Consider the following 24,004-nt stretch of genomic DNA (forward strand, 5'->3'; position numbering starts at 1 on the left):
TAACTAACGTCTAAGATTTCCATACACACTATATCAAATCTCCCCACACTTAAAATATATTAAAAATGCATAACAAATCTAACTTAAATACATCGTAAGAACTCGGTCTAACTTGACAATTTCAAATTCTCATTGCTCCAACCTTTCCTGCTCACATTTATGGCCCCCCTTGAATAATCCTTCCCTGCCATTGCCTCTGCACTTCCATGCTCTCTCTCTCTCTCTCTATATATATATATTTCTTGTGGACCTCTCACAGTCTCCTATTTTCTGCGTACCTTTGTCTTGTCCCTGAGACTCGTAAGCAAATGGTGGGTGGGAGGGGGTGCCTTTCCCTTCTTCTGCTGCTCGTGAGCTGCTTGGCACAGACCATTAATGGAGGAGGAGAACTCAACAGAGGGAGTTTCCCCAAAGGCTTTGTCTTCGGAACTGCCTCCTCAGCTTACCAGGTGATTAACCAATGCCCATTTCAATTTACAGCTTTCTAATTTTTTTTTCTTCTTTTCACTGAACGCTCCTCTGATGAGAGTAATTAATTATTGAGAATATATATATATATATATACACACACACACACACGCAATAATACTGATTTAAATGCAAGGACAAAGAGGAATTAATGCAAGAATGGGAGAAGAGAGTTGGATTGGATATGTAAATAGGAAGGAAATGATTTGGTGCGTGACTTTTGAGGAAGAAGGGCATTGCCCCTTTGTTTTTAGGGTTCTTCAAGGAGTTTGTGATAGATCAGTGGTATTTATTTTAGGGCCATTTTTATTATCTACATTTCCATTTAAATGATTCTGATTGATTCAAGAACTTGCATAAGCCAGTGAAAGCATGGTTTTCAAGTTAAACCTTGAATCTGTTCATGGTTCTTCTCTGACAATGTACTTATGAAAGCATGGTCTACTTGAATAAGCATTATGCTAACAAAATAATAAATTTGGATTAACATTTTAAGATTTATTTGTTGTTTCTTGTCATAGTATGAAGGTGCAGTGAAGGATGAAGGAAGAGGGAAGACAGTGTGGGACACTTTTGCACATTCCTTTGGTACTCTCTTTGGTTTTCCTTTGCAAGTAGAAATCTAAGTGTTCATTTTGCACAAGAGACAAACAATAAGTTTAGGGCCTAGCTGATGGATTGCCATGGATTTTGCAGGGAAGGTGATCGATTTTAGCAATGCCGATGTGGCAGTCGATCAATATCACCGATTTGATGTATGCTTGAGTTCTCATGTTAATTTTCATTAAGAGTTACTAATTTGTTATGTTAGAAAAGAAAAAATGATGTTTGTTTATCATGATGACAGGAAGATATACAACTAATGAAAGAGGTGGGATTGGATGCTTACCGGTTTTCGATCGCTTGGTCACGCATTTTCCCAAGTAATCGATCTTTCTCTCGACAATAAGTGAATGATTTAACATGGATAGATTTACTCTTTGAACACAATAAATTTCCCACTTTCTGCCCTTTGAACTTTTATTCATTAGGTGAACTGATTTTAGACGAAAAGAGACCAAGCTATATGCCACTAGTTCTCTTCTTTCCATGGTTTCATCCATGTAGTCCAATTGTACTTTATCCTTTTTCTCTTCATCTTTTTAGCTTCCTTGGACGTCGAAAATGTTAGTGCAAAATGTATAAATTTAAAGCACCATTTTAAGCGAAATGTATTAGATAAAAGGGACAAAAACTAGATTAAACTCTTTAGGTTTTAAGTAAAGTTTGTTGATCTAAAGTTTCAAGTAAAGAACAAACATATAAACCTAGTACAAACTACTAAATTTAATTATGACTTTAAGTTTCACATTTTTTATGCTTGCTTAGATTCTAACATGTAATTAGATACACAAGTTCAATAATCGTCTTTCACAATTTTGCAGATGGAACTGGTGAGGTTAATCAACCCGGGATCGACCACTACAATAAGCTAATCAACGCGTTGTTAACCAATGGTATATTACTTGAGAAAGATTCTATATGCATTTGTAGTGTATGTTAAACAACATATAATCTTTTAAGGATTCTCAATGTGTAGGGATCGAGCCATATGTGACGCTGTATCATTGGGACCTTCCACAAGCATTAGAAGATAGATACAACGGATGGCTTGATCATCAAATTATGTAATGCTCCTTCACTAATAGAATTTTCTTTCAATCTGTGACAAGTAGTTAGAATGCCTTTTCTTAAAATGAGATTGATCTAAAGATCTTGAAGTATCAAGTGGAAGTTCATCCTTTCATTTGTCTCATTATGAAGAATAAAGGATTATTCGCAAGTAGATAACATTCCTTTTGTAAGTCTCAGACAGGACTTTGCAAACTACGCGGAGACATGCTTTAAGGCATTTGGGGACCGAGTGAAGCATTGGATTACCTTTAATGAGCCACACACATTCGCGATTCAAGGATACGATGTGGGACTCCAAGCTCCTGGTCGTTGCTCGATACCCCTTCAGCCATTTTGTAGGGGAGGGAATTCAGCAATTGAGCCATATATTGTCGCCCACCATACTCTTTTATCTCATGCTACTGTATCTGATATGTACAGGAAGAAGTATAAGGTATTAACTAATGATCTTCATATGTTAGCAAGTATTAATCGACAATTTGAATGCCTATGATTTGGTTGTGCAGGATGCTCAACAAGGATCACTTGGCATAGCATTTGATGTTATGTGGTTTGAGCCTATATCGAATTCGGCAGTTGATGTTGATGCAACACAAAGAGCACAAGACTTTCAATTTGGATGGTAAGGCTACTAAATTCGTTGAACTTTCTTTCACATTAAACAACTTATGCCTGCTAAGACTTTAACCATCAACAGGTTTATGGACCCACTGTTCTTCGGAGATTATCCAAGTTCAATGAGGACGAGAGTGGGAGCAAGGTTGCCAAAGTTTTCAACAGCTGAAGCTGCTTTCGTCAAGGGGTCCTTAGATTTTGTAGGAGTGAATCATTACACCACATATTATGCGCAAAATAACCCAACTAATATTCTTGGAATCTTGCTAAACGATACCATTGCAGATTCTGGTGCCATCACTCTTCGTAAGTATCGTGTTCTTCATTCGAGCTATGTTGTTTACAGTTTACTGTCTAACATCAGTTCGTTCTCGTTATGCAGCCTTCAAGAATGGACAACCAATTGGAGATAGGGTGAGTACATTTCAATGAAGATTTGAGTAAACACTGATGTTGTATGATATATGTCCTTTATCGTATGTTTCTTACTACCCAGGCTTCTTCAGTATGGCTTTATATTGTACCTGAAGGGTTTAGGAGCCTGATGAATTACATCAAGCAGAAGTATCGAAACCCCCCGGTTATTATCACTGAGAATGGCAAGTGTTTACTTTCTAAGTACATCTATTTGCTGGAACTTACAATGTTATTATGATCGATATGTTAGGGATGGATGATTCTAACAACCCATTCAAATCAGTGAAGGATGCTCTCAAAGACGATAAACGAATCAGATACCACAATGATTACCTTTCGAACTTGTCTTCCGCGATAAGGTGATTCGTAGACTTCATGTGATTGACAATGGGCTCTAGATTTCTTCAAGTCTAACATAATTCTCCATTCCTTGAGCATCGAAACAAGAGTAATTCAATAGACATAACATGAAACATACTTGGGCTTTCGATGGGGATGTGATTGTTTGAATTCGATAAAAGATTGGATGTATTGTTATGCTGTGCAGGGCAGATGGCTGCAATGTGCAGGGATACTTTGCTTGGTCTCTTCTCGACAATTGGGAATGGGCTGCTGGATATACTTCAAGATTCGGCTTGTACTTTGTCGACTACAAAGATGAACTCAAGAGATATCCAAAGAACTCTGTGAACTGGTTCAAGGATCTGCTGAAACCTTCCTGAAGAATTTTGTCGCCAGAGAAACTTGGCTGAAGTACTCTTTACCTTGATAAAAAGGATACTGATACAACAGGAACATTTGATGTAAATTATTTGGCTTGAAAGTTGTTTGGTTCGTAAAAATAGTTATTTTTTTCTATGTGAACTCTCACGCAATGAAAGGGAGTTTTGGTGCAATGATAAAGTCGTTGTCATGTGACTTTGTAGTCATGAATTTTAGTTTCAAAAATAATTTCTTACAATGCAAGATAAGACTGCGTAGAATAGGATCAATATGGGAATTTCATGCACCAAACTGTTCTTTTTTTTATGTGAATTGTCACTCAATAAGTGAGTCAATCAAATTAATTGATTTGAGTGTGTCAAGTGGGATGATTAGATTGAGCGGGCTATTAGATGAGTTAGGTTGGACGAGCTGAGTACATTGAATATGCTAACTAGGCCAGACGAGCTAATTGGGTCGAAGATGACAAAGGAGTCGAGGGAGCTGAGTAGGTTGGTCAAGCAAAATGAGATAGCTAGTCGAGCCAAGTGGGCTGATTCTGAAAATGGCAATTAAATAAGTTAAGTAGACATAGCAAGACAATTGGGCTAGCTAAGCAAGCCATATGAATGAATAAATTGGACCAAGTGTTGGATTGGTTAGGCCAATTAAGTCGATCAAGTTGGATGGGTTAGTCATGATAGTCAAGCTAGTTGGGTGCTCATCAAAATGATGAGTCAGTACTCAGATGATATCCATTATGCTCTCGCGAGCATAATTGAGTTGGTACTCAGATGATAGATTGTCACAAAAGAGTAGAGACCAAATCCCATCTCTTGGGAAATCAAATCCCTCCCACTTGAAGATCGCTCAGTCATTGTGATTTATCTCCTTTCAAATCGATATGGGACCGACATTGAGGGACGTTTGAAGTGATTGTTATCACCATTTGCCACAATAACGGACATCCATTTTGATGGTATAATCTTCCAAACCTATTTTGTCATCAATATGACTTTCCTTGTTGCATCTTCTCCTAATCCATATATGATCAATGCCATTAGGGGGTGTAACGAGCCAAGTTGGATTTAACTGTGTCCAAATTTATTTATATATTTATTGAACTTGTTCAATTTATTTATTATTTTTTTTATAAAAATTATATTTTTTATCTATCTCAACTAACAACCTTGTCTTTATAAATTAGGTTAAACATTTATTTAACATATGAAATTTATATTATTTTTTATTTTTAATGTATTATAAATAATTTAATATTATAAAAATTCATAAAATACTATATCTTATTCAAATAAAAATTTTAAAATAAATTTACAATTACATTTTATACAAATTAATAAATAAATTTATTCATGAATAAATTTATTAATCTTACTTATTTAATATACTTTTTATTATTAAATAAATATTAAAAAATTAACATAAATTTTTATTAATATTTATTCGGGTCAGATCGTTGGTTAGTTCTCTCTCCCACTATAAAATGATCCCGTACCACACGGAAACCCTAAACCCTAAATCAATGACCTTGCTCGAAGCCATCTCTCGGGCGGCGGCCGAGGCCGGCGGCGGCGGAAACCTCCCTCCGCCTTCGAAGTTCCCCATCGTTCTCAGCTCAGACGACATACTATCGAAGTTGAAGCCCGACGCTGAGACTCCCAGCGGCGGCTCCCTCGTTAGGCGCGTCTCCGGTTGGAAGATCTCAGAGACTGACGCGGCCCTCGCCGAGTTGTCCTCCCATCTCGCTGAGAACCTCAGGAGTAAGCTTGGGCGTGCCAAGTCCTTTCGTAAAGGTGAATTCTTGGGGCTCTTGAACTCGTTTTTCTCGCAGTGCGCTGAAAAAATTGGCCTTTCTATCGGTTCCGATGCCGCGGGCGCATCAAGCTCCCGCTTTGCTCGTGCTGGTATCGAGAAGTTAGGGTTTCTGATTGGCCGGGAGCTTGCGAGCTTGATTGCGGAGTGCTGTTCTGTTCTTGAGGTATGGAAGGTGCTCGAGTCTCTCCTCCTCCAAGGGCTCGTCGGGCACGCCTACACTGCGAATCTAACAAAAAATCTTTTGGAGAAGAATCAAACCAAGTTGCTTTGTCTCTTGGTCAAGCATGTCCCCGACCTCCATTCATCGGAGCTTCTCTCTGTTCTGAAATATTTCTTATCTCCAACTGATGAGTCTTACGATGGCATGCGATTGGTGAGAGAACAATGGAAAAATGAAGCTCTTTTAGCCATCGAGAAGGCCACTCAAGCTGGTCATGGAAAGAAAGTAACAAAGCTAGCTAGAGAGGCTTCAATTTTGCTAATGATGGCTCACGATGATTTCACATCATCAGAAATCTGCTTGCACTATGTATTTGGATCATCAAATGGGGAGGGAATCATACTATCTTCGGCGATTTCAAAGCTCGACGGACAGGAGGTCCTCGGCCTTATCCGATACTTGTTAAAGTGGCTTGGAAAGTACTACAGATTCCCAGAGGCAAGCCCTTGTTCTTCAGCAGGAGCAGTGCTTGGTTTGAGGACTTGTGAGAGTGTTCCTTCATTCGAAACCATTGCGAAAGCACTCAGTTTGGCATTAGATGAGCATTTCTCCTACTTGGTTTTAAATTCTGATTTCCACATTGAGTTGAGAGCTTCTGAAGATATCGTTAGCTCGCTAGTGTGGGATGCAACTGAATTGGGTCGTTTAGATGCTATGATCAAGCACTTGCTATCAGAAATCAGAGACAAATGAGCTCTTTGTGTTGAGATTCCTATGAGATAACTGAAATGAGAGCAACATATCTTTTGTTCCAGCAACATTCTTGTTCTGTTTGCGGATTGCAAGTGAAGAAGGTATTCTCTTATTTGGATTCTTGTTGCTTTTCATATTATTGTTTATGTTTGAAACTACTTTGTTAGATTCACTTTCATAGATTTGTGGCATATTAAAATTGACAATTGATAGTTATATGTGGTTTCCCTAATAGCGTAACAAGGAATTGTAATTAACAGATCTATGGAATAATCCATTCAAGTTATGTAATCATATAATCTAATATGATTACGAAGTTGCAAATGCTTTGCTGCAAAGAAGAAATCAAGCCGTGACTTCACATGGTGAATTTAAACCTATGAAAACAAAACTGGATCAGCTTTATCTTGCAATAGCATCAAATTATAGTCCTCTCACATTTGTCAAGTTAATTCTAGAGGATTTTTCTCCTGGATCATCACCTGACATTACTCTAAATTCAAGGATGAATTCTTTTCAACCCTATTGAGACAAGAGGATTTGAAAATTTTTATTTTTATTTTTTGATAATTTTTTATTTATTTTTTATATTTAGAATATTTTTGATAATTTTTAGTTTTTATATTTTAGGATCTTAAGTCTGTTTAGAATTTTTAAGATTTTAAATCTTAAAATATTTTTTTCTTTTTGATATTTTTTTTTTTACAATTTAGGGTTTTGAGTCTATATAATTAATATTTAAGAAAAGTTTTTAGTTTAATAATATTTTTAACAGTGTCGTCTATTTTTTTATTTCTTGGTATTTTTCTGAAACAATAGATTTTAAAAGATTAATTTTGACGTTCGTAGTTGAACCAACGTAATCAATATAGTCTATAGAATTATCATTTCCGGTCCTAGTCACCCACCTCTCCAACGACATCCTTCTATCGGATCTCCACAATTGTCTGTCTGTCGATGCTTGTTGTACATTGTGCAACTCCAATGGCCGCCAGAGCTTGGAAAGTGGATGAATAATCACAATTATCGATAATAATCCTCAACCAAATGCATCCTAAGAGTATATATACGTACAAATAAGATTTAAGATTTAGAATTTAAGATTTAAAATAATAACTTTAGGTAACGAAAGAGGAAGATGAGGAGGAAGGGAGTGGGTGTCAACGAGTTGATATGCTTCTCCATTGAAGACCTTTTCGACGACATAAGATGCTTCCTAGTCGAGAATGAACTTGCCCCCAAGCTTCTTATCGGTTACGATAGGACATCGAAGTAGGCTCTTAACATCTAATCGTCGATAAGGCCTTAGATTTTATCACTTAGCTAACATTATCGAGTTCATCTAAACGAGTTGCATATTTTCTTTTAGGCGCATGGCTATTTGAGACAAAGTATTCATCCAAGTTATATCGAGGAATAATCTAAAGATTCCCTAGAACTCCAATATAAATATTACAAAACAATTGAGTTTGATCCTATTGTTTTGATTTCTTTGATAATAGAATTTAAATTAAGTTTACAATAAAAAAAAGATAATCCAATGCATGAAGTTCTTGTTCATATGAAGTCTCGAAGTTAGTTTTACAAGAGGCCTTTGGACCTAACGGCCGACCCTTTGACCTTTTAGAATTGGGGGATCCCTGTTGGCAACAACCATGATAGTAGTTGCTGAAGGGTTAAGAGACGACAACGTCCTTGCTCCTCTATCCTCGCTTTGGGGACGAAGGCCCTATAATAGGTACGAGCATGTACAAGCACTTGATCGAAGAGGATCAGCGCTTCTACTCCATCGAGGAGTTGTTCACTGCCAGAAGCAAGGTATGAGTATCGTGGCATGAAATTCTCATCAATGTGGAGTCCCCGAGTTAGTTTTGCAAGAGACTGGTTATGAAACTCGAATCCGTGCAACAAGACTTCCCTTCTTAAATTAAGTTCATAATAGCTGATTATAAAGAATCTTTCATCAATTAGATTAAATAATTAGAAAAAATATATATTAATACTTCATATGACTATAAATAAATAATTAAATCAAAGATTTATTTTCAAATTACATTATATATACATATTAAATATCAAAATATTAATAAAAAATCGTGCAAGCTACCTAGCATCACGGGAGTTAACAATAAATGCTATAGACGATTTATTATAGGATAAAAATAGAAACAAAAAACAAATTTATTTTTTATCTAAAAATATTTTTATTATAATATTTTTGGTCAACTTTAAATAGAATGGGATGCCTTTTTTTTTCCAGGGCATCATTCTCTTGAATTTTTTGCTCTTTATTATATATAATTAATTTAGTCCTAAAAAATAACTTTTCCACGACCGATTAATTATGATAGAGATGTTTTTTAAAAAATTATTACATTGTGAATATAAAAAATAACTATTATCAATAATGTGGCATAAGAAGAATATTTTTATTTTATTTTATTTTATTCTCAACCAATAGATTTATAGTTGAGTGTAGTTTACGATTAATTTATTATTTTTTGTCCATACGTGCGGACAAAGGCTTTATTATTGAATAAGCCTTTGTCCGCACGATTGCTTTATTATAGGGATGTTGGACGATTTTTGAAAATCGTCCAATATCTCACATCTGGCGCCTTTATATTCCATGGATCCAACAAGTTTAGTTCGATCAATAAGAGTGATGGACCATAATTATAATCTATAATAAAAAAAGATAGCTAGATGTACGAAGTTTTCATCAATGTTGATTCCGAGAAAGGATAGATCATATCTCAAATCTATTATATATAATTTTATTTTGAATTATAAGAGATTATTTTTATGATTTAAATTCATGATCTTCAGATCACATGATAGCGATACTAGATTGCGTCCAGACTCTTCTCACAATTATAAATTGTGAAAATTAGAGAGTGCACGTGACAAGATTACTAGGGTGAAAAAATGGCATGAATTGTGATTTTTTTTAATAAAATCCTGATTTAATGATCTTATCGAAGTGATTAATTTGAGTCCAAAAATATTTTTTTTGCCATGTGACATTTAATTCGAGGGATTAAAAATAGACATTACTATTAACAAAATATATTTTGGTGATCTAGACACTTTAATAATAAAAATAAAAGATGGCGTGCATCTTTTAATTTAATTTCAATAGAATATTAAAGATATATACCTATGGCATCTCAATATATAATTAAAATAAATTTATATTTAATATAAAGTTTGACGCGCTAACTCTATTTTAACACTTAATTAAGTTTGGAATTATACTAAATAATTTTAATTTTACTTCTAAACGTGTCATATATAGATTTTGGATTAAGGCAGACTCTTTGTTAATTGATTATTGTTTATTCATCTCCTCTAGCAGACTCTTTGTTTAAATAATTTAGATGGCCTACAGCTAGGGTGATAAGACTATCAACATGATCAATTAAAACATTATTAGGACGGTAAATGAATTGGACGTTCGTGAATAAATTTGTGTTAGTGCAATTGATCCTTGATCAAGGTCTGATCAGATTGACCAAACTTGAGTTGACTTAAATTGAGATTTCGATGTTTGATCAATATGTTAATGAGACATCGTTGACCAGATACTTAACAGTCAATTAATATATTAGTTGATTAAGGAAAAGTTAATTAAGTCAAGATTTATTAGATATTTATATATGATGGAAAAGTTCAAGTGAGTCATAGTTGATCCGATACATGGCAGTCAGAAGTCCAACGTTAACTTGATACAAAATCGAAAGCCCAAGTGGGTGATGGCTCACCGGATACTTGATGATCAGAAGTTTAACATAGAGTTGACATAAGAAGAAAATCCGAGTCACGGTTGATTCGGTACTTGACGGTTGGAGGTCCAAGAGGAAGTTGATATGAGGCGTGAAGTCCCAATAAGTTAAAGTTAATTGGATGCTAGACAATGAGAAAGTTCAGCAAGTCAAGGTTGATGTCGAGCAAAAGCTAGACAATGAGAAGTATCTCAGGTCAAGGTTAATCGGATGTCGGACAAAAGAAGTCCTAACATGTTGAGTTCAACTGAATACCAGACAAGATGAGAATTCAACTTTTGTAAAACTGAAACAAGAGTAATAATCGATTGATATGATGTATTGATCGACTAATGGATGTAATCCTCAAAAATATTATTACTACAGTAATTTGCTATAATATTTTGCTACAATAATCATGCACATTAATTTGCTACAAAGGCAGTCGACTGATGGCTTTGGAAATCAAACACAAGCTAATCGATTTAGTTATTAGACTCGACTGATGACATCAATCGATTTATATTTGATATCAGCCAACTGATATTGATCAGGAGTTGAACAAAAGTAGATTGATTCGACTACAGGATTTGGTTGTTCGTGATTAGTCGACTGATGGTGGTCAAATAGAGATTTGACGAGGCAATCGACTGATTAGTCGACTACTAGGCATAAATTAACTTGAACAACAACCTTATAAAAGAACATTTTGAGGTGTTTTGAAGGAGTCGATTCTTGAGAGGTTAGAGGCGAATAGCTGCTGTATTTTCTACCATCAAAAGACAATCCAAAATGACAAACAACGATCTAAAGTTCACTTGTAAAATTGTAACTTTCATTTGTGTTTGTGTATTTGTTTTGTATTTTATTTTTGTGTTGCTTTGTAACAAATGGTGTTGTAAGAAGCTTCTCCGCCTCCGGAAGATATCATGGGCCGTCGAGAAGGAGAAGAATATTGGTAGTAGATCACTAGAACTAGACTTTGGAGTAGTCGCCTTGCATGGGAGGCGGCATGACCCACTAAGTAAAAATCGATTTGTTATGCATGTATTTACATTGGGATATTGTAGGATTATTGCATTTTATTTCCGTTGTATACTAACGATTTGTAGACGAGCACAAGATCGAGACAAACCGATCGAAGCTATTCACCATCCTCTAGCTCGTGCGGGTCTTAACAGCTTGGTGTTCGGTTTGATAAGAGTTTGTTTATGTTCGTTCAATACACACAAGATCAATTAAATGAATAAGTTTGAACAACTCGTTAAACTAAACAAATAAGCTTGAACACATATGTATTCAATTTGTTAATATTTATGAGCAGCATTCATGAACAATATTCATGAATCATATTTATTAATATAAAACTCTTATCAACATGCTAAATAAACAAAAAATTTTAAAAATAAATAAATAAGTTTATATTATCAAACTCAATAATCATTCGAATAAATTTAAAATATAAAAGTTTCAAACAACCAAATAAATTTGAATTAAGAGCTCGATATAAACCAAGCTTGAATCAAACTAAAAAAAATCAAACCAAACTTGAACCATCATTTCAATAATTTAGTTCATTTTAAACTTATAAAATAAACTTGAATATCATAAAGTTTGATTTGACTTAATTAGTTTGTTTATGGCCCTAAACATTGTTCATCTTGAGAGACACTAACTTTGAGGTAAGATACAAAACGAACTAGAGAATATCGCATAAGTATATATGTCTAGTTTGAACGGAGAGATACGAGAAAGTGAGCATTGTTTCATTCACGAGGATGTCAACCTTGACATAAATATTCTAGTAATTTTTAAATTCACTTGACTAGTCGTCTTCGAATATAAATTACGATCGATGGATGAGAATCTCATTGACAACTATTAAAACAAAGAGAAGACCGAGGAACTTCTAATGATTAATGATGAGTGATGAATGAAGATGGCAAGTTTCATCCGTAGGGTTGTTAACTTGTTGTATCAATGTAGTTGTTTTAATCCCAAGGGGCATGATTTCATCATTAAGTATTTAATAATATTATTACTTAGTTTGTTTTGTTGGTTTCTTGTGGGCTTTCTTTGTTTTGTATCTGATCAACCTAGCTTGATCTATCGGGTTATTGCCTAGTATCCGGTCAATTTTGATTTATCGAGATTTCATCGCTGCCTAACATTTGATCAACCTTGATCTATTGGAACTTCACGTCTCATGTTAACTCTATGTTAGAACTGTGACTGATCTGAACTTTTCTCTTGCCAACTCTCTGTTACACTTTCGATCATAAGTGTTCGGTCAACCGTGATTTACTTGGACTTTCTTTTGTCAACTCTATGTTGATTTTAGTCATCTTATGAGACGATGATAATAATCGTAAGTTTAAGGACCAATTGCACCCGCTAGGTCGCTACATGAGATTCACATACATATTATTATCATTATTGTTATTATTTTAGTAATCCAACTTTTCAATTTAGTTTTTCATTAATTATCAAGATAAATTCGAAAAGTACTCACGTTGAGGCTACCTAAGTAATCATACTTCGTGCTGTTTTTTATAATTTTTTTTCTATCAAATAGAGTATGTGTATGCTTCAATCGAGAATCAGACCGTGACGCTCTGGAGAATCCATGACCTTATTGTTGCACCGTGCCTAGGGCTATAAACAAGTTAAGTCAAGCCCAACTTTGTGGTGTTCAAACTTGTTTGAAAAGGTAACAGAGCAAATTCAAGTCAAGACTAAAATAAACCAAGCCGTTGAAATAACTCTTCAAGCTTAGCTTAGTTTCTTTTTTATGAACGTACATTAACAAGCTGAACACATATGTGTTCAAGTTTGTTTATTTAATTTAACATGTAGTTCAAACTTATTCATTTAATTGATCTTGTATGTATTGAATAAATATAAATAAATTCTTATCAAATTTATTCATGAATGTTTGATTCATTTACGGTTCTAACCGTGCCCCGAGGGCCAAGGTATCTGAAGGCAACATACTAATTAGTTCTCATGGTACCTCACATCGAGTGAGTTACTCTCTAACAATTTGTGCAGTTGTTCAAAAATAAATTAAAAATTTTAAATATATTTTTGATGGTTTTTTACTTTAAAAAATTAACAATATGAATTAATTATCGAGAATACGGTGGTGACCTAATAATAAATGGTTTTAACTTTAATTAAGGTGTTTTAGCTTAAAATAGTTCGGCAAAGTACATTTCAAACCGTGTTATAATCAAAATAAAATAAAATTATTATTTAATTCCTCATTAACTCTAAATAAATATGAAAATATAAAAGAAATACATATTGGTATTTAATTTTTGAGTCATTGAGAAAGAGACAGCCTTTGCATTAATGCGGCGTCTTTAATGAACAACTTCCATTCGTTTGGTGCATGCTTCTCCACGTTCTTCCCTTCCTTTAATCATGAATATGACCGTCCCCGGGGCCATGGTGCGACATCCAGGTTGTCACCTAGACATCCACGATTCGATCCCCAGTTACGATATATTTACAAGAATCTTTCTCTAAATAGGGATCGCAATCAAAGGATACTGGGCATCTGGATTGGCCGCTGCGTGTGCTTTCCAATTTATTCTGGTGACTGATGGGAAACTTCCGTAGGATCGGACCGATCACCTTAGGAATTGAGTCAATACGACTAACTGGGATTATCATTTTTTTAATGAGGAATACAACCAATCAATTAATGATTTATTTTTTATGGGATGGCACCTTGTCATCTTTCTCGACTCGCTTGATTCAGTATCTATTTTTTCAATTAATTATCAATAAATGATGAATACGACCAAATACCGTAATACTACGTTAACAAATCGACCTTCACAGTTCTTTCTACCACTGTACAGTTATCTCGATCCTGAATTGGATACTTCAATTCATCGTTCACCCTTACCCCCTTCAATTTATCATCTCTCTTTGTATTTATTTTAATGACCTTTTTTTTTTTTGATAATTTAGGTATCTAATTCTTATTCTTGGCCACAAAAGTTTTTCACTCGTTACCATTGCAATTAAAGCAATCGTGAAGACAACCAATTCAACTCTATTTAAATTTTTTTTTTAACTATCATTATTTAAGGAGTCTGTCTCACTTTTTACCATTACAATTAAAATAATCGTGAAGACAACCAATTCAACTCTACGGATGTTTTCCACTAACCACTATGACAAATCCGAAAGTACCATATCGATCTTCATAGCTCTTTCTACCACTATAGGGTTGTCCAAATTCCGAATCTAGTATTTCAATCGTGGATCCATCAACCTAACTTATCCCTCCAAATTAAGCTTCCAAGTATGCTCCAGCTAGGGATCAAATCGTAGTGCTCTAAGTTTCCTCCAAGGTATCTTACCGGTGCACCATAACTTGGGGAGCGCGACCCTCCTTTTCTCATCGATCATGATGTCGAGTCATTGTTCACCCTCACCCCCTTCAATTTATCGTCTCTCCTTTACTTATTTTAGTGATCATTTTTTTAATCTAAGTATTTAATTCTTAGATTTAATTAATTTAGGAGGTGATCAATCTAGCTCACATAAGGTTTCCACTAACAATTAAGATAAATCAGAAAGTACAGACGTTTATCGGAGGATTCAGCATTATAATTTTTTTAAATTCTACAAATATTTGGATCATTATCCAACTGTCGATTTATCTCTTTACAGATGATTGTAAAACCGACCGTGTAAAGCAGTTGAGATGACAAATTCTATCTTTTTACTGAAAGAATTCATCCTATTTTTTACCATCGTATTTTGAGCAACCATGATAATATTAACTAAATCGAGAAACTTTGGCCTTTGAAATAATAAAGGGAAAATGTAGAATGCTATTTTGCAATCGAAAAAGTTTTAAATAAATTTAATCCAGGCTATTTAAAATTAATTAAAATTATTCTCAAACTTTTATTATTAAAATTACAATTAATAGACTGCTATTTTGACTTTTGACCATGGATTGATTTATTGGTGGCAAATGGACGGTCGGATGGCCGGTCCGACGTGGCAAAATAAAGTCATCGTCCTGAATTGAAATCCCCAGCATCGTACCGGCTTCGGAGCCAACGACCTCCCATTTTAATCAGCTGGTTCGTGGGACACGTGTCGGCTGCTAACTGGTTACGTTCACCAACAACCTCCGCACGGAGATGGAGCACACTGAATCTTGGAGTATATAAGCGAGCCGATCGCGGAGATCGAGGCTCCGCCGAGATGGGGGTTCTGCGGAGCACGGTGAGCTTGGAGGCGGAGATCGAGGAGATGCGGGCGGCGCTGCAGCGGAGCGGCGAGAGCACCAGGGCCGCCGAGCGGAAGGCCGGGCCGGGGGGATTCCGGCTGAGGGTGGATGGCGACGAGGACGGCGGCGACGGGAGGATGGTGTGCGTCACCGGCGGGATATCCTTCGTCGGATTCGCAATCGTGAACCGCCTCCTGGATCGCGGCTACACCGTGCGCCTCGCCCTCGAAACGCAAGGTTCGGCTCCTCTTCCCGGCCCCAAACCCCCAATCCTGGCCATCCCGATCTCCTCTCTCCATCAATTGGATTTTCGAAATTTCAAAATTGGTTTATTTCGTAAATGGATTCTTGTCAATAGCTTCCAGGTCGGGAGACCCCAGGCTGCGACCTTTTTCTTCTTCTTTTTGAAAATTAATTTTGTTGGATTTGGGGATTGCGCCGATGGAATGCCACATGGGGGCCTCTCTTTTTCCTCTTGTTTTTCATGCCTTCGTGACCATTTCAATGATGATTTCTTGGGGCCTTATTGCTGTGTCTTATCGTTTTAGATTGTTTGTCGCGCGTTTCTCGTAAGAAAAAGAAATTTTTTGAGAGGTATCACGCTGCATATGCATCCCAATTACCAAACACATGCCTTTAACTCCAGGACAAGTCACAGAGGTGCCTACCAGCTAATCAGTTTATAACTTCAACACTAATTTGATAGTTACTTCTGGCTCCAGGTTGAATTGTGGTCCTGCTTTTTTTTTGGAACATAAAAATTCTCTAGTTCATATTCTCTGAAAAAGACTGACATCAAACCACACTGGCTGTACAGTTATAGAATTCCTTCTTCAATGAATCTACTGTTCGCATTATTGTTTACTTTGTAAAAAGGATATAGCTTCGGTTGACTTTGGGTTTACAGAGGACCTGGACAAGTTGCGGGAGACGGAGATGTTTGGGGAGATGGGAAGGGACGGCGTTTGGGCTGTAATAGCTAACGTGGGGGACTTGGAGAGCTTGTGCCATGCGTTTGACGGGTGCACTGGCGTGTTCCACACCTCCAGCGTCGTCGATCCGGGAGGCCTCTCTGGCTACTCCGTGAGCCATTCCTTTAACTTGCAAAATTGGTTTCCTTCCTACTTTTTTTTTTATTCTTACCTGGCAATTAATTCAAAAATAAAATAAAATCATTTCATCTTGTACTTCAATTACTTTTTCAAACTATCCCTTTTACTTTCACCATTATCGTTCACCTCTATGTTTTCATAAATGTTGTGAATAGGACAATAATTGTCAAGGTGAAGGTACTTTCATAGTGAATTTTACAATCATTTTGCAGGTGTGGAGTAAAATAATAACAGTCGTGAATAATATGTCTTTGGTGATGAAACAAGAGGACATTTTAAAACTTTTTAGTGCTTATTTTATTTACTGTTGGTGATGAGCTCCAGAGGCCATGATGAGAGGTTCTCTCATCCAGCAGTTGGCACAATATAAAAATTGCCTTGTGGGACTTGATGAATAGGTCATAGTTTTGAGCTCTGAATCCAGTACATCAAAGGGATTGATCACAAAACCCCAAAACGAAAAAGGCAGTAATGAAGTACTGATCTTAACATTCTTTGAAAAAGTACAGTATATGAAGTATCACATCCAATTGGCTTGATTGTTTTCCAGAAAGATTTTATTTTCTTGATCTTGTATTGTTGATCTAGAGAAGACATATGATAGGGTGAAGCACTTATTAGTTTATCTTCTATCAAGCATGTGTGAGATTATGTCAAAGTTTTGAAGTTTTGTAAATGATCTACTGAATTGTAAAATTTACTTTGATTGATTAAATCATCATCATCATCAAAACATGCCTGGTTTCCTACTATTTGAGGTTGTTATGGGGATCTTATTCCTCCATTCAACTCTATATCCATGGAACTCTATCAAGCGGATGCTAATATTTCATTGTTCTTGTATAATTCTACAGAAGCACATGGCAGACGTGGAAGTTAGAGCAGCAGAGCTTGTGATTGAAGCCTGTGTGAGAACCCAATCAGTCAAAAGATGTGTTTTCACTTCGTCTCTTTTAGCTTGCGTTTGGCAAGTGAATACCACTCTGCAGAATAGCCGGCACCCAACCATTGTCGACGAGAACTGCTGGAGCGATCAAAGTGTCTGTTACGATAAAAAGGTACACACACTAAACTTTCATTTAAAGAAGGATTTACTCTTCCCTACTTGGAAATGCCACATCCAAGGATTGTCAAACACCTCTCTGATGCTGGTTTCAACTTTCAACATAAGGCCAGCTTAACACTTTCTTTGAGTAATTAACAAACCAACTTTTGTTCCTGCTACTTTCTTATAGTAATTTACTAAGATTTCCTTTTGTCATCAGCTCAAGTTTTAGCTTTGAAGTTTCACTCCTATGTCCTCATGATCTTATGGATGCATAAGATAAAAAAGTATAGGTTAAGTTATTTTCTTGCTTACTTTTCAGGGATCTCAAGCAAACCTGAATTAGCCGCAATTTATCACCAACCAGATCACTGACTACATAAATTTCAATATGAGATACTTCAACATGTGAACTCAAAGTTCATATAAAGAATTGCAATGAACTAGGAAAAACTAATCTTGTTGGTAGGTTGGCAGTGTTTCCTAAACAAATGTTGAAAACTTTCTTTCTCCAAATAATGACAGCTATGGTATGCACTGGGCAAGATGATGGCGGAGAAAGCAGCATGGAGGGCGGCGCGAGGAAGGGACGTGAAGCTAGTGACTATTTGTCCAGCCCTGGTCATCGGACCTGGTTTTTGCCGACGAAACTCTACTAGTTCGATCGCGTACCTGAAAGGTTAGAGTAACTCCAATTGACTTTAGTCTGAGCATCCATATGATCTATCACATGTTACTTAACTGACTCGGCTACAATGACAACCTCATTCTCTTTTGCAAACACAGGAGCTCTGGACTTGTTCAGAGAGGGATTGCTCGCTACTGTGAATGTGGAGAAGGTAGCAGAGGCTCATGTATCAGTGTATGATGCGATGAGCAGCACTGCGTGCGGGCGATACATATGCTATGATCGTGTCATCCGAAGGGGCGAAGAGGCCGCAGAATTAGAGCGGCAACTTGGTCTCCCAAACAAAATTCCAAGTGATGCACAGGCCAACCACCTGACTTGGTTGGAGCTCTCCAACAGGAAACTTTCCAGACTATTATCTTCCAGGAGGAGATGCACATACGATACATATTTACTCTCGCAGGATTAGGTTTCTTAGGCCTTCGGAAGTCGCCATATTACAAGTCAGAGTGCATGGAGTCTGGTGTGTGAGATTGCCAATCCAACAACAAATCTTTGTACAAAAGTTAGAAAAATAAAGTGTACAACTGATGCCAATACAAGTGGGTCAGTTTTGTTCTAGGGCATCAGCAATCTAAAGTTTCTGCCATGGACAAATGTAGGGTAACTTGAATCGGTTGAGGGATAAAATGATCGGTCGAAAAGGATTGGTATCCCTTCGATCTATGACACAAAGAAGCAAGATTAGTGAGATGGCTCTTGTGAAACACAAGACTGTGTGGGTTACCCATAAGCAGTGCAGCTATGCTTGTGCAAAGGAGATAAAAGACCCTTACAAATTGCCCGACCGATCCAATCATGTCGTAGAACAACGGAAAAACAAACAACCGAAAACCAAACTTCACCACGTAACGGACTCCCCGGGGCTCATCACACAATGGGGATCTATACAATAGGATTGATCTTTCTCCTTAGGGTTGACCTTATCACGTAGGAGGACGAACTCAGCAAAGATCTTCACCTCTGTTAATTTGCCGAGTTTGGAGGACCAATCGGCCTCGTGAGATAACCGACAAGCCTAACTGTCTAGGCGACCGGTGCTTTTAGTCAGGGGCCGTTTTGCCTAGGTGGTAGGTGGCTCTTGGTAAGCAGATGTTATAAAAGATGACCCATGTAGACTACCTGAGCAAGTTTATACAGCTTTAGGTAGCAATTGAGAAAGCGGTCAACTAATTAGCGACGGAACAATACAATAGAAAGTAAAGCTGAAGATGTTGAAGGCTATAAAAGAGGGACCAAGAGGACCATTCAAAGGTTGGTGAAGTATTGATTCTCTAATCACTTGAGCTTTTCTCTTGTATTTATAGTCCAATGCTCTAAGCATTCACTTGTCTTAATCTTGTAAAAATTTATCGTTATTGTAAGAGGTTTCTCCGAAAGAAACATGACCCTAGGGTTAGGGTTATCCTCTATTTTACCGACATAACAATTACTATTTCATTGCAAGGGCAACATAGATGAATAAGCCATTGTAAAGAACAATTGCAGATAAAAACTTCTTTGTGACGACAAGTAAACTGCTGAAAACCATCATTGCAAAGACTCTTCTGCGATAACCCCTGATCCATGACTAAACCATCACAGATACACTATCATAAGGCTTTCTACCATAACTTCAATCCTCTTCACAAATTTACCACCAAAGATTTTTTACTACCATCAAAGATTGTCATGGCTTAGAAAAAGCTTATGATAGAGTCTCAGACGGATTAACTAAAGCATTTCCAATAAAGATAGAGTTACATATCAGCTCTAAGTCCCTACCTTTTTATACTAATCATGGACGAATTCACTGGACACATTCAAGACAGTACCATGGTATATATTGTTTGCAGATGATATAATTTTGGTAGATAAGACACGTGAAAGAGTAAATGCTAAACTAGAATCTTGACAGAAAACACTAAAAGTGAAAGATTTTAGACTTAGTAGAGTGAAGACAAAATATATACAATTTAAATTTAACAATATTAGACGTAATGAAACAATTGTTAAGATAGGAGATAACAAGTTATCTGGAGCTGAGAGCTTTAAGTATTTATGATCATTTTTACAAAACGATAAAGGGATTGAGAGAGATATCTTACATAGAATACAAGCAGAGATGGTTGAAATAAAGGAGAGCATCGAGGTGTTTTATGTGATCGTAAAATATTTTTAAAACTTAAAGGAAAGTTCTATAAAACAGTGATTAGATTTGCTATATTATATGACGTTGAATATTAGACTATGACTCGAATACATGAGCAGAAGATGAGAGTGGCAGAGATGAGGATGTTAAGGTGAATGTGTGAATGACATACGAGGATGGACAGAATAAGAAATGAAAATATTAAAAAGAAAATCGGAGTTGCATCTATTGAGGAAAAACTCCGAAAGATACGTTTAAGATAGTACAAGCATGTATTTAGATGACTAATAAATGCTTCACTTAGACAATGTGAAACTATGACAAATACGCACATCAAACAAGAAAGATCAAAAAAGATTTATTAGCAATAATAAAACAAGATAAAATTGATTTAAGTATAGATGATGACACAGTAGGAGATATAGTCCAATGGTCGTAATAGGATCCATACAACCGACTCCACCTAGTGGGATAAAACTTGGTGGTGGTTATTGTTGTTGTTGTAGTATCAAAGATTGCCATCACAGATGGTTCATTCAAAACATTGTGATTGCATATTATATCATTACAGATTTAAGTGTTGCCCTATATCCTTCAAAAACTACAAATCTCTAATAACTACCATTAGTCTAACTAAATTTAGACTAATACTGTTAAAAATATGATATTCTGAATTACAAACTATATATATAAAAAGAATTTAAACAAAATCCTAGGACTGTTTATAAAGATCGGATTGAAAAATGAACAAGCAAATTGTGATAGGTTAACCGAAACCTTCCTTAAACCATGTTGTGCAAATTTTCACCAGCAAGTGCTACTGGCATTGATTGTTGAAGTACTTGCAACAAATTTCACTAAAATGCTAGATAGAGTTAAACCATTGAGACTCACAAAGCCTCCAGAAAAATGTACTAACTAAAACATTAGAACAACTACTGAACTAGATTTATGGAATCTCCTACAAGAACAAAGCAAGCCCTTATATATCACAAAAGTGTAACCTCTGATTACCTTGATTTTATTTTTCCCAAGTGAAAGTATCTAAGATAGACAGATGACAAGATCTCAAATAACATTATATAAGAAACTTTAGCAAGGTTATTTATTACCAGGAGGTCCTGTAAGAAGCCTATTGACTTTCTTCAGAAGGCCATCCATGTCACCAACTAAATTATCTACTATCTCTGGCTTCAATGCATTTGGAGAACCTACTTCAGTCTCAGCTTTCACGAACCCAGTGAGCTTGGAAATCATTCTCTCAAGGCTTTTTCTTACATATGGAAGTGGAGAGTCGGGAGCAGATGATGTTTTGATATGAGAACTGATAGTCCCTGGATGGTATGCACATTTGCTTTCTGTTTCCAGCATTGTTCCCTGCATCTTCCTTTTTCTTCCTAATTTATTATGCTCTGAATGTTCAACAATTCCAGTAACAGTAGTTGGTGGAGTTCTTACATCAGTTGTATCTTTAGCATTGCTATTTAAGTCGATCTGCGAATCCACATTACTCTTCATCATTTCCTTCTCCTGCGAAAAGTCAACTCTTTTTGTTCCATTTGCATCACTATTTTCTTGGAGAAATGTGGTTTCAGAACCAGCTTCACCATGCCTCCTCTTCCTTCTCTTTTGAACTTTACCTGGTTCAATAGGAACACTTACTTCAACACCTTTTCCGATAGGAGCTTCATTACTAACCAAATTGGCTTTCTTGTTCCTCTTCAACATAGAAACATCTTTGGTTGTGTTACTATCCAAGGAGTTCTCCGCGAATTGCTCATCCGTCCTGCCTAATTCATTCATGAACTTCTGGTAATTGAACAAATTCGCGTCACCCAAGCAAAATGAGCTTCTGAACTTTTTAAAGAGGTCACCAACCGCAATGGTTGATCGAATTAATTTAGGACTTAGAGGGTTCGCGGCGACTGAGTGTAGAACTGTCAAGATCGCAACAGTAGCATTCTGATTGCCATTAGAGACAGTATGAATCTCATCATCTTCCTTCTTTGATACCTGAGAAAAGGACTTAATAAAGGATGATTCTGGACTCTCCGAACCTTCAGTAACTGAGCGTCTAACATGACCAATTTCGTTAGCATAGGGAGGTGACAAGTACTTGCTTCTTTTGTGCTCTCGTCCACTAGACCTCCTTTCCCTCTCAAACACAGTACCACCAGTCTTCGTTTGCTCCTCTGATGACAATGATGGAGAATTTGGTTTATCCAACTCAACAGCATTCTTAACACCAAAAGTTGTTCTTCTCTCACCTTTCTTCTTTGGCATTGGCGATTCGGATGATTGTGATGCACTCGACATGTGAAGAGTAGAATTTTTCACCATGTTCTCAGGTGGCTGTACTACTTCCAGATCGTTTCCAGCAATAAGTTCAGCAATGCTCCTTTCCTTATTCTTGTGATTCGAGGCCTCGGCGATCTGTGGCCCTTTCGCCACCCTGCTATAACCAACCTTGCCTTCTACTTCAAGTTCATCGATGGCCGCAGCATCCAACAGAGGGCTTTCACTCTCCAGTAGGTCGGCCGGAGATTGTATCTGTCGTCGAAGAGCCAAGGCCCAGCTACGCAGCAACACCCCCTCAAGCAAACCAACTCCCGAAGCATCTTTAGCAGCGTCAAGTAAACGCTCATAGAATTGTTCAGGCGAATAATTGAAGATCGAACATCTCCCGACGCCTTCAAGCTTCGAATCCGTCGAGGAACCGCAAAGCAACTCCGACATCAATCGATTCTCCGTCTCAGCCAAGGCGTCCTTGACAGCTCTCACGAAGCGAGGGGAGGCACTCTGCCTCAGCATCCGCGGCAAATCCTCCTCAAAAGGCATCACATTCGAAACCTCAAACCGAGCAACGATTTCCGCGTCGCCAAAGAAGGAAACGAGGACGGAGTTCTCACCCACAAGCATCTTGGTCTCGGGAGCGATTTCCGTGGAGGGATCAAGGACCTCACCCGGCCACCAAGTTCTGACCTTGAGCTTGCCCCAGACCAGGTCGCCGACCCGAAACGCTCCCCGCTCTGGTTCCGCTCGACCGGGAAGAAGGGGGAAACCACGGGATCGGACGCGCGGCGGGCGCGCCGACCGAGAGGCGGAGGATCGGGCGGCTCCGCTGCCGGCGGCGGATCTTCCGCTTGGGGCTTGAGGGATTCCATTGAGGAGCGACGCAAAGGCGGTGGCCGATCGAAGCAGACGGCAAGGGAGACGAAGAAGAGTGGAGCGGAAAGGTGGATTTGGTGCTCGGTTGCTAAACGGACGCATAAATATCTCTCTGCAATTAAAGCAGTGAGAGGGCCCACCGGAAGAGAGCCTCATGATTGGCGGGTGCGTCGTCGGTCAAAATGTGCTCCATCTGGAGACTTTATTTTGA

The 24,004-nt window shown here is 37.2% G+C and overlaps 3 protein-coding genes and 1 pseudogene across 3 annotated transcripts; 3 read left to right on the forward strand and 1 right to left on the reverse strand.

Annotated features, from left to right (window-relative positions):
- The first annotated feature begins 308 nt into the window (after window positions 1-308).
- On the forward strand, window positions 309-3,897 carry LOC141829011 (beta-glucosidase 6-like). Its single transcript, XM_074716419.1, has 13 exons — window positions 309-449; window positions 990-1,056; window positions 1,165-1,223; window positions 1,316-1,391; window positions 1,893-1,964; window positions 2,048-2,135; window positions 2,320-2,575; window positions 2,649-2,764; window positions 2,840-3,063; window positions 3,140-3,171; window positions 3,254-3,356; window positions 3,425-3,533; window positions 3,722-3,897. Exons 1-13 carry the CDS (start codon window positions 309-311, stop codon window positions 3,894-3,896), a joined length of 1,518 nt encoding a protein of 505 aa, XP_074572520.1. The 3' UTR covers window position 3,897.
- Window positions 3,898-5,386: 1,489 nt separating this feature from the next.
- Window positions 5,387-6,876, forward strand: LOC141829012 (uncharacterized). The gene has a single exon (XM_074716420.1). It carries the CDS (start codon window positions 5,420-5,422, stop codon window positions 6,623-6,625), a length of 1,206 nt encoding a protein of 401 aa, XP_074572521.1. The 5' UTR covers window positions 5,387-5,419; the 3' UTR covers window positions 6,626-6,876.
- An 8,748-nt stretch (window positions 6,877-15,624) lies between these two features.
- Window positions 15,625-19,083, forward strand: LOC141829699 (cinnamoyl-CoA reductase-like SNL6). Its single transcript, XM_074717224.1, has 5 exons — window positions 15,625-15,886; window positions 16,557-16,732; window positions 17,616-17,819; window positions 18,332-18,485; window positions 18,593-19,083. The coding sequence occupies exons 1-5, from the start codon at window positions 15,625-15,627 to the stop codon at window positions 18,901-18,903; spliced, it is 1,107 nt and encodes a 368-aa protein (XP_074573325.1). The 3' UTR covers window positions 18,904-19,083.
- Window positions 19,084-21,551: 2,468 nt separating this feature from the next.
- Window positions 21,552-23,849, reverse strand: LOC141829719 (uncharacterized; annotated as a pseudogene).
- Window positions 23,850-24,004: the final 155 nt, after the last annotated feature.

This window comes from Curcuma longa, chromosome 5 (assembly GCF_044706935.1).
Source record: "Curcuma longa cultivar G26 ecotype Majalengka, Jawa Barat chromosome 5, ITB_CL_G26_1.1, whole genome shotgun sequence".
In the NCBI taxonomy this organism is placed as follows: Eukaryota; Viridiplantae; Streptophyta; class Magnoliopsida; order Zingiberales; family Zingiberaceae; genus Curcuma; species Curcuma longa.